Genomic DNA, 12118 nt, shown 5'->3' with positions numbered 1-12118 from the left:
AGAGATCCGACATTCCCTCATGAGCAGCACTTGGTGACAGTTTCAAGGAAAATCTTCGAGAGAGGGAAATGGAGAGAAGGTGAAGAGGGAGAAAGGAGAAGTAACAAGGAGAGGGTGAGAGAGAGAGAAAGAGAGAGAGGGAGAAAAAGGGAGAGAGTGAGAGAGAGGCACAATGACAATCAATCAACACTTAGAATGTGGAGGCAGAAACAGACATCAGAACATTCACTGGGTCCAGGACACTGTTCAGGCCACCTGCAGGAACACTTAGACATATTCTTGAATGCTTTGGATGGTCGACGATGAAGTAAGACAACAAATAAAGTTTCCTCTGTTGATCTGAACACACCCATCAGGGATGCTGGGTGGGGTGTGGAAGGGTTGGGGCATGGGGCATGGACTAATTTTTGTGCACCGTGTTGCCCCACCCTGGACAGCGTTTTCCAACACAGCAGTGGTGATTATACTGAGCTATTAAAACGCCCATCACAAGGCTTTACTTTCAAACTATAATTTAAAAAATGTAAGAAGTGAGCAGCTATTAAAAAAACTAAGCAGTAAGATGTTCATATAGGATCTCTGTGGCAATAAAAAAAAAAGTATATCTAAGAGAAATAGTCTATGTCAATCATGCTCATATCAATCATGAAATCTTAATAAAATCCTCAACCTTAATAAAAACTCAAATCATCCTGAGAGACTGGGAAAGTGTGGAAGACTTTAATTGCAAAAAAAAAGGCAGATATCCCATAAGGCTTTCAGCTCAGTCAACCCTGGCAGTGTTGTATACAGCAGCAAATTTAAGATTAAATAATAATTGCAGTACTGAGATTACACAACACACACATATCTATCAAACTTAGTTGAGCTCTCTTTTCTAGCCAAAGTAAACACTGAAGGTGTACATTAGGCACATGTGTTTTTACATATGAATGGTGCAATCAGTGATATAGAAGAGATATCATTCATTTCCGGACCAGCCTCTAATCCCTGCCCATTCTCATACTGAATGAATAAAAGCCTGAACATGAAAGAGAGATCAACAGAAATCATCAGAGTAATATTAGACAAAGGTTTACTGGCTGATATTCACCATGGAACAACTGAGATGGCAGTGGACTCTGTGTTTAGTGATGATTGGTCTTTCAGGTAAGAAAGTCATACATGGTGTACATCTTTAGTACTTTTATGATGTCTTGGACCTGCTGATGTTTTTATTGTGTATGTTAAATTTTGTGCACACACTGCAAACCAATTTACCTCTGATGATAAAGTTGATTTAATATTCACGTGTTCATTCATGTCTGAATGGCCTATCAATTGTATTGTGTTTGACAAAATATGACAACAATGTCCATGTAACAATCATATAATTAATCATATCACACAATATTTCTGTACCGTTGTAATCGAGTTATAGATTTTCTTTACATTCAGCAGAGTACTTTAAGGATGTTTGGCTCAAAAGTTGTGATTGAAAGTTAATTTTTGACCTTGGAAGGTTTTTTTAAGTTGCAGTAGCAATTACTATGGTCATATTGTTCCATCTTGGTGAATGCTCACAATGCACAGGCGAAAAAATCACTTACTTCTCAAGGGAGGAAAAGGTTGAGAAAGACTGCAGCAGTCTTTACCTTATGTTACAAATTAGACAGGAAACATTAGTATGTGAGTGATATTCTGGTACCTGCTTCTCTCTAATGACATAATGTGCCACACTGAAACCTACAGGGCTCACATCTGTCCAGTGCTTCAGCCAGAAAGACTTTCTTGGTATGGTGCAACTCCTCAGTACTGCAGAGACAGACTACCTTGTCCCAATGGAGATCACCAACAAAGACTTCACACCCGCACTGCAAAACCCAGCATCTGAAGAATATCACAGCTTGTATAAAGAAGTCAGTGACTTGGTAAGAGTAACAACATCAGATGATGATAACCACTTTGGTACCATTTTAGTAACTTCTATTGAGAACAGTGAACTCAGGTCTGTATTGTATGAGGATTTTTTCCTTTTGCAAGTTTGAAGGAGATTTCACTCTACAATTAAAAAGTTACACATCTTGGCATCTTGAAGTCTGATTTGAGTATTTTTGGACTCAACATATTAAACTTGAATTAATTTATCCCAACAAACAAAAAGAATAGAATAGATAACATAAAATGTCTTTATTGTCATTGTACATTCAGCATTTCTCCACCATCATTACATTAATGGTAGACTTTAAACACCATTCCGTGGCAAATATGTTTTATAGAAACATCTGTAAAGTTCACTGCTAGTGAACAAGTTAAATGTATATAGAGGGGTGACTTGGACCTTTATTCTCCTATGATCCTGCTACAGTGCTACACTTGAGCGGTGGTGGTGGAGATGAAAATATAGTATGTTTTGGTATACATTATATAGGTTATATAGATATTAATTATACATTATATAGCTGACATATTCACCTAAAAAAAGTGACTTTATAGTCACTGCTTTCTGAAATGTAACCTGAGTAATGAAAAATCAACCTATGACCACAACAACATTTTTATTTCAGGTGAATATTATTGTTTTTTTAATGGAAGACCCAAGTGCATATACTCATTATGCCTTCAAACTCATATTGCTACGGTCATGAGAACACTGTTGCCAAGCAACCCAGCCCTATAGCCCTAGCATTTACGTCCATATTGGACAAATCAGCACCTCATAATATACAATTTAACAATGCCAAAAGTGACAATTCACAGTGTATTGTATGCATTGAATAGGAGTTTGTCTTTTATGTAGCAAGAACATATGTAACAGTGTAGGGCTTGAGGTGGTCATTGTGTATGACTCTCATGTTGGACACAAGTCCACCCACAAACCTGCAATAAATGTTCACCTTCTTATTGACCATAACCACAATCTTTACCAAACCATACTAATGTTACCATGCTAATATACTGTAACTGGAAAAAACATGTTTACTGTTGGCATTTGATGCATTCTGGATTTGGTGACATCCAAACTGCTAGCAAACATAGACACTGTCTTCAAAAATGTCAATAATTTTGAAATTGATTGATTTATGACCAAAATATTCATTCAAGTTATGTTGAGGAAAGAAATAGAGTAGACAAGAAGGAAACGGAAAAGATAAACTGTCTTTAGCACCAGCTTGTGTGGAACAACATGTAAATAACATCTTATGCAGTAAGAACTTTACAAAGTTGAGAATACCATGTCAATGGGTTTTCAAACGTTTCTGCATTTACTCTTGTTCAGAGAGTCTTGCCACAGTCTAAAGAGTGCAACCAAACGAGAAACTGTAGCTATTCATAGGAAAGCACATGTCAGCTAGTCAGTGATGAGAAGGGATAACCTTTAATGCATCCAAATGGAGATTGGTTTTTGGTCTGGGCTGTGTTGGGATTAGAGGTTTACACAGTCTGCAATCCAGCTGCTGTTGATACAGAAGTTAAAAAGTAGTAAATACATACTTGTACATAATTGTCACTACACTGTACTAAGTTTTGTGTTTCAAAGTTAAAGTATATAGTTTTGATTTGTAATTGGATTTTTTTGTTTGTTTTTTTGCAGCTTGATGCAGTTTATGGATGCTCACCTGGTTGTCCAACAAGCCCGTACTACAGAGGTGTTCACGGGATGACTTTCAGGTATCATCAACTTCACTGGTCTCTCTGTCTCAGTCTCTAAGAGGAACTGTGTGTGTATATATATATATGGGTCAATGACGTATAAGGATTTGGAACAACTATATTGTAGAATAATAAAAAACCAGCATATCTAATGCAGTAGTTCAAACATTCAGAATGTTGTGTAACTGAAGATCCATATTATACATTTGAAATTAAGTGATTTTAGTGGGTTTTTCAAGATTAATTGGCACTGGCCTTAAAAAAAAGTCATGTGGTGCGACCACGATTCATCTTGAAATAAATTAATTTACTTAACACGCTTCACATCTTTTTTTACAAGTTGTCAGTAATATAAAGTGTTTGGAAACAAAGTATTTGCATTTTTTAAACATTTTTTGTAAATGATGATCTTTTATTTATATAAGATATTTCAAGATGAATCATGGTCGCACCACATGACTTTTTTTTCAGGCCAGTGCCAATTAATCTTGAAAAAACCCACTAAAATCACTTTCAAATTGTAATATGAATTGTCAGGTACACAACATTCTGAATGTTTGAACTACTGCATTAGATATGCTTGTTTTTATTATTTAAAATTGAGTTGTTGAAAATCCTTATACGTCATTGACCCATATATTATTTATGAAGCAAACAGGTTTTGCACCAAAGAACTTCAGTTCTACAAGACAGATACACATTAGAAAAGATTTGTTTTCCTTTATTTTATTCTTATGCACTTCCATGCATACAAAACCAATTTGTTTCCCCCTAAAATCCCATCCCAGAACAAAAAACAGTCCAAAACAATACATAGTAATACCAGAATATAGATTAAAATGATTTAAAAGCAAACATAAAGGGCACCTTTAAGTGTCCATACAAATGTATACAGATAAAAGCATAAAGACATGCATAACAGATGGTGTGAAAATAAAACTAAATTAAAATAGAAACAGTTTACACACAATTTTAAACCTAAGAAATCAGATAGAAATAAAAAATATATTAAACACAATTAAATGCCAGAGAATGAAAGTGTGTCTTAAGGTACATCTTCATAGCATCATCAGACTCAGCCCGTCTAATGGCCTCAGGCAGGCTATTCCCGAGCTGAGGAACCGCTACAGAATAAACCCTGTCCCTGTTTTTTCCACGAATGGGGCACAGCCAACATGACATGGTGGGAGGATCTCTGGGGCCTGGTAGTGCTGTAAAGGATGAGAAGTTCTGAAATGTATGTAGAGGCAAGACCACGAAGAGATTAATAGACAATTTGGGACGGCTGTGGCTCAGGAGATAAAGTCCACATGTCGATGTGTCCTTGGAGTAGATACTTAACCCTGATTTGCTCCTGATGGCTGCTCCAACAGTATATGAATGTGTGTGAATGGTTAGCTTCCATCAGATGAGCAGGTTGGCACCTTCTTATCATGCAGTCTGATTTAGTCAGAAGGTGACTGAGTTTCTGGGCAATAATAGTGCTATGATGTGGGGGGCCAAAGAGTAGGATCTCTGTCTTTTCTTCATTTAACTGAAGGAAGTTATGAGCTAACCAATCTTTTATGTCTTGAAGACAGTTTTGTAGTCAAATTACATTAGCCTGATTTTAGGAATTGTTTTTTTCTCACGTTTGTTGCTTTATCAGTAAAGTCTTGTACTTTAGGACCTTGGAAAGAGAGAGTACGATCTCTGATTTTTGATTGCCAACAATTAGCATTGATAGAGGTGTCAGCTGCAACCGAAAGAGAAGGTTATCAAGATGGACCCGGCTGGGGATCTCACTGAACTGGAAAGAAAGGTGTTTCCGGCTAGTCCAGAACCTCCAGTACAGCAAAACCTTGTTGGTATATAGACAGCGCTGCAACCTGATTAATGTTGCACAGTGTATGTCTGGTGAAATTAGTTGGACCAAAACCCCAAAACTGGGGTTGTATCAGGGCATCTATTGTTTTTTTTTCTTGATAGGTAGGTATTAGATGTTCTGCTGGCATAGTGTACATGATGAAGTTGTGTATTACTTTTACTTTGCTGTGCTCATTATGATACTTTGTTTCACAGCGCTGGAACTCAACAATCGGTAATTGCAGATGCAACTGTAGCCTTCAAAAAGTACTCAACCAATCCATCCCTTCTCCGTGTATTCTTTATGAATGCTAACAACATCAAACCCCAAATTCTCCACATAGATGTGGACTATACATTACGTAAGATCTAACTTTTTACATATAATTCAGTTGTTCAACCTTGTTGATGTACATTTTGTTTCTTAACTGACGTTCTACATGTGTTTTTTCCTTTAGAACACCCAATAGCAATTGAGACAACAACCACTACTGCAAAACCTACGACTACTACAACTACACCTACAACTACAACTCCCACAACTACAACACCCACAACTACTACACCTACAACCACAACACCCACAACTACAACACCCACAACTACTACACCTACAACCACAACACCCACAACTACAACACCCACAACTACTACACCTAAAACTACAACACCTACAACCACAACACCCACAACTACAACACCCACAACTACAACACCCACAACTACTACACCTAAAACTACAACACCTACAACCACAACACCCACAACTACAACACCTTCAACTACAACACCTACAACCACAACACCCACAACTACTACACCTACAACCACAACACCCACAACTACAACACCTACAACCACAACACCCACAACTACTACACCTTCAACTACAACACCCACAACTACAACACCCACAACTACAACACCCACAACTACAACACTTTCATCCACAACACCCACAACTACAACACCCACAACTACTACACCTAAAACTACAACTCCTACAACCACAACACCCACAACTACAACACCTTCAACTACAACACCTTCAACTACAACACCCACAACTACTACACCTAAAACTACAACTCCTACAACCACAACTCCCACAACTACAACACCCACAACTACAACACTTTCATCCACAACACCCACAACTACAACACCCACAACTACAACACCTTCAACCACAACACCCACAACTACAACACCCACAACTACAACACCTTCATCCACAACACCCACAACTACAACACCTTCAACCACAACACCCACAACTACAACACCCACAACTACAACACTTTCATCCACAACACCCACAACTACTACACCTAAAACTACAACACCCACAACTACAACACTTTCATCCACAACACCCACAACTATAACACCTACAACCACAACACCCACAACTACAACACCTTCAACTACAACACCTTCAACTACAACACCCACAACTACTACACCTAAAACTACAACTCCTACAACTACAACACCTTCAACTACAACACCCACAACTACAACACCTTCAACTACAACACCCACAACTACTACACCACCAACTGCAACACCTTCAACCACAACACCCACAACTACAACACCACCAACTACAACACCCACAACTACAACACCCACAACTACAACACCCACAACTACAACACCTTCAACTACAACACCCACAACTACTACACCACCAACTGCAACACCTTCAACCACAACACCCACAACTACAACACCACCAACTACAACACCCACAACTACAACACCACCAACTGCAACACCTTCAACTACAATACCCACAGCCACTACACTCACAACTACAACACCCACAACTACAACACCACCAACTGCAACACCTTCAACTACAATACCCACAGCCACTACACTCACAACTACTACAGCCACAACTACTACACCTACACCTACAACTCCCACAACGACAACACCTCTTAGTACACACTCTTACACCTCTCACACACAAGTGAAAAAAACTACAACTGTGAATCCTCATGAAAATCGCACAGATGTTCACCATGTTTCAACTGGAATGCCCAATCATTCCCAGACACCAGGTGGAGGCAGCAGCAGCAGCAGCAGCAGCAGCAATGGTGACTGGGTACCTGGATGGGCTATTGCCCTATTGGTACTGGCCTCCGCCATCTTGTTACTACTCATAATCATCTTTATCATGATGGTGAGTTATCAAAAAGGTTTCAATCAATATCATTTCACATTCCATCGTTTTTATTGCTAATTTCTATATACAGTGTTACCATAACTGTTTATTTTGGTTACATCATGGTCTGTAAATACCTCAAACTCTGAAAAAACTAGATCTAAAATTAAATCTGAAGCTGTATTCTATCTAAAGAGCCACCAGAGCCAAACTAAATAAAACATCTTGTGCATCACACACATTAAAATCAAGTATTTAATTAATCATTAATTTAATAATAAGCCTTTCTCTTAACGTTCAAATACAAGTATAACAAACTGTACCACTGGTACAATTAGCCTGGTACTGTGAATACTGACACACAGGAACAGAGACGTAATCAAAACTGTGAAATTAGTATTTTTAATTGACATTAGATTGAATCATTATGTATGTACAAATGTATTAATTGTCTTATCTTTCAATAAGGAGAGATTAATGGGTAAAATATAACAGTATTTTTTGAATTTAGAAATAAAGAGAGATTAGACAATAAAATATATTTGGACATCAGTGAGGAATTCAAGCAGAAAGACTATAGGTCAGATATGGTGATGTTGGAATTTTGCATGACAGGATTTTGAAAGCCTGGGTGATGAAAAGAAATAGAACAAGAGGAAATGGCAGATAATTACCACATATTATACCTTTACACTGTAGAGGTATAAAGATGGGTTAGGGTTAGGGTTAGGGTTAGGGGTTGTCAGATCACTCTTTGAGCTCTGTCTGTTTTGATGCTTTAATGTTTCAGTTGGTTCGATGGTGTTGTAAGAAAACAAAGAGCGACCACATGGATACTGCTAAGGATCCATACTACAATGAAGCAAAACAACCCCCCCAGGACTCTCTGCCAGTATACTCACCCCGAACCCCAATGGCACAGCAACCAGAGTCAGCCCCTGTCATCATTGTAAGTACTGCAAAGCTATACTAACACCTGTGCAGAGATACTATTTTATGTCTGTATTTGTGCTTGTCAACATATCTCAAAAAATGTCCATTTGTTGGTCTTGTTCATTATTAGGCTGATGTGATGTTTGAATTTAATCCTCTCACCCTTTTCAACAGGGGGGCTCACCCAAGAAGAACAGGATGGGGTTCTATGCAGTCAATCCTTGAGATAATCTGGATGAATGAAGCCATCAAGTAACAGGTATTAAGCAGTGCAGAGTTTAATCTTCCAGATCTAATCTTGAATTCCACAGTTGCCCTACACTACCATCGCTTAATTACATTTTACACTGTGGAAACTGCAAGCAGACAACTCTTAGCTATATTGTAGCCTTCTTCTGCAGTGTGGCCATCAGTGACTTTCACTTCAGAATCTTAAAACTGTTTTGAGGAACTCATGGTTACTGAGTGTCCGCACAAGGTTTAAGGAGATTTCAGGGTGCCCAAACTTTTGCACATGCCACAATCATGTTTTTATCTATTTTTTTTATTTTTTTAGTTCAGTTTATGACATAAAAACTAATTATACATAAATTATTTTGTTTGTTGTCCCTCACTATGTCTTTATGGTGATTATGATTTTTTTTAGACCCTGAAGCAGCAAGTTCTTCTCTATCAGTTTTGGAAATGATCTTTCCCATTATTTCAAATACGCATCGTCACCAGGCTGGTTCCTGCAGAGTTTACATGTTGGAGATACAGAGTTGTTATCAACAGCAACATTACCTCTCCCACTCTCATAACAGATCTTAATCATAGCCTACTCATTAGAAGATTTATTTGACAGTTGAGCTGTTAGACAATACATTGAGGTTGGGTTTGTTTGCTTGTGTATGGATATATACGTTTGTTGAACAAAGCCTTCTCATGCAGACAACTAAGGGCGTGCTTTTCTATTCATAAATGTACTAATATAGGAGTTAAAGGCCACAACACAAAGCCAAAATTGCCTCAAGTTTGGAAACAAAGCAAATGTCACTAAGTCACCCTCAGTATATAGAAAGAAGCTTGTATGTTTCTGTTAAAGCCACGGTGTGGCCAACTCAACATATACAATATTTCAGGTCAGTAGTTTTGCTACCACTTTAAATAATAGTGTAAGTGTATGATGTATAATACTGCATACTTATGGTCACTGGTGACCAGAGGCGATTTTAGACCTTGAAATTCGATCTCAGCCCCCCGAACAATAAATCAATAATTATTGTATTTTTTGAACACTTGCAGGGTATTGTATGTAAACTTGTCATTAGAAGCTGAGCCCCCTTAAAGGTGTGATCCTAGAATCACCCCTGTTGGTGACATTAATGTAAAAAATAAATAATGAATTAAACACAGCCTTTTTTTTCCTTTGGTATAAAGTATATAAATGTTTTTTCCAAACATTTTCTTTCATGCCCTCATTTGGCAAAGTTCTTTTTTAAAATAATGAAACTTGGTTTGGTGGTTTGTGCTTATTCTTCCAGGCAGACTGCACTGCAGAGGCAGAGAGAAGTAAGACGAACTCCAACAGTGAAGAAACAGTCTGGATAGTTTAAATCAGTGATGAGCTATCAATAGATGTTATTTATTACATTTTATTTTGCCATATTTCAGTCATATGACTAGAATTCTGATGTTAAGATTAATATAAGTAAATATTGTATATACCAGTATAGATAATTGTAACATTCTTTTTATGCATTGTGAGTATTCATACAAGCCAGTGATGAGTGACTGATGTGCTTTTTTATTTGAATAAATGTTTGTCTGTATGATTTTAGGAACATTGATCACATGACGAATTCATATGAGCTAAATGTGTAAGCCTGAATTGTTATCATATTTCAAATGTATTTTGAATGGTATGTTTTATACTGAAAAATCAGATTAAATGTATTTTATATTTGATTGAAGGAACATTTCTGTGTATTAATGAGTTTCATTTCAGTGTGAAAACACAATTCTCTGTCATCAGGATGGACTTGCTAATAGATTCCTTATAATACTCAGTTCAGGGCAGAAGAGACTTTGTGTTTGGGAGGTGAAAAGTCTTAAAGGATCTGAAGCATATTTGGTCAGAGCACTTTGGCTACAGTATCAGATCCAGAAATATACATCCACACCAGTTTAGCAAAATAACAAATAGCCCCCCAAATACTTCAGTGTCATGAGGAGGAGTTTGGGGGGGAGGGAGTTGCAGCAGTAATCAGCATTTGCATGAAAGAATCAACACATTAATAGAGAAAATGTATAACAGCTGATTTAAAGATTTGGATGAATATGATTGGATGATACTGGTCTGTAGCAAACATAACATATAATAATAAGTGATGATTGATGTGAGGGAAACTTCAGTGCTCCTCTAGATATCAGTCTTATAAGCTCTTATTGTTCTTTTTCTTCTTCTTAAATTATTGTGAAATATCATTACTGTTAAATGATAATTAAGTGCAGCTTTTTCCTACAATAATAATGGCTAAAACTTCCAGTTGAAGTTATTAATGAGGAGAGCATAGGCATTTGTAAACAGGGAAGTCCTCATCACAATGTTCAGTGACCTTCTTCTTACTCACTTAGATTATTGTGGAACTGATTGTCTCTCAGCACTACTGCAGTGTAATAGAACAGGGTGAGACCACATTCACTGTGTGTGTACTGACGCTGTTTAAAGACCAATGTATACACACATGTATATACAGTACACAATATTGTAGTTCTCTGTGGGCACTCACACCACTGGTTTCCAACCTTTAGCCATATTTTACAGCTGAGTCAATTATTCCTGACAAACGAAATTGTGTATTTCATATTATATTTAATACATAACAATAACAATATCAGAACAATTACTAATTGCAATGAACCCAAAAAGTGAACATGTGTGTAAAACTAAACATTTGAATACATTTTGAATGTGCTATGTATTGTGTAATATTGCAGAGCATCAGAGATTACTTTCCCTTTTATTTTTGGAACATTTTCTATGTCTGATCATTATTGATATTATTATCATTTTATTTTGAATGATCATGCACACTTAATAGGCTTCTTTTTGACATATTCAGTTCACATTCTCTTCAAGCTGATTGTTTTAACTGCATACTGTTTTGGGTTGTTTAACTGGCTTGCTACAATAGCTTAGCATAGAGTGAAAGCTCTGTGAATAGAAACTATGCTCATGTCTACACCACACCCTTATATCTTCATTTATTTTTCTAAATCAATAGATATTTTAAAAATAATAATGGCATTCAGTAGTTCTCTTGAAATAAATGAATAAAAAGCTTATTGGACACAATTACAGTAAAAGTATATCAACTAAAAACATGAAAAAAGGTTTTCTTACACCCCTTAAAAACAGAGGACCCCCAGGTTGGGAACCAGTGACTTAAACTACTTCTCATCCCCCACTGATGCCCAGTGCAGCACAATTTCACGAAAGCTTTCTAGTAAATGAGTTACAATGTGGAAGAACATTATGGTATCAGTGGG

At 37.1% G+C, this 12118-nt stretch overlaps 1 protein-coding gene across 1 annotated transcript; it reads left to right on the top strand.

The window, feature by feature from the left end:
* Positions 1–1094: 1094 nt before the first annotated feature.
* On the top strand, positions 1095–8812 carry LOC133995973 (mucin-2-like). The gene is made up of 7 exons (XM_062435481.1): positions 1095–1149; positions 1732–1910; positions 3575–3651; positions 5695–5840; positions 5937–7672; positions 8445–8603; positions 8762–8812. Exons 1-7 carry the CDS (start codon positions 1095–1097, stop codon positions 8810–8812), a joined length of 2403 nt encoding a protein of 800 aa, XP_062291465.1.
* The last annotated feature ends 3306 nt before the right edge of the window (positions 8813–12118 follow it).

Source organism: Scomber scombrus, chromosome 16 (assembly GCF_963691925.1).
Source record: "Scomber scombrus chromosome 16, fScoSco1.1, whole genome shotgun sequence".
NCBI lineage: Eukaryota > Metazoa > Chordata > Actinopteri > Scombriformes > Scombridae > Scomber > Scomber scombrus.
The sequence above is the reverse complement of the archived record's forward strand: the minus strand, read 5'-3'. Positions and strand labels throughout refer to the sequence as shown.

Bases quoted from the DNA above. Each gene is read 5' to 3' on its own strand.
- LOC133995973 (XM_062435481.1), top strand. From the start codon at position 1,095: ATGGAACAACTGAGATGGCAGTGGACTCTGTGTTTAGTGATGATTGGT. The intron at 1,150-1,731 runs GTAAGAAAGTCA...TGAAACCTACAG, and splicing joins AGTGATGATTGGTCTTTCAG to GGCTCACATCTGTCCAGTGC. The intron at 5,841-5,936 runs GTAAGATCTAAC...TTTTTCCTTTAG, and splicing joins AGATGTGGACTATACATTAC to AACACCCAATAGCAATTGAG.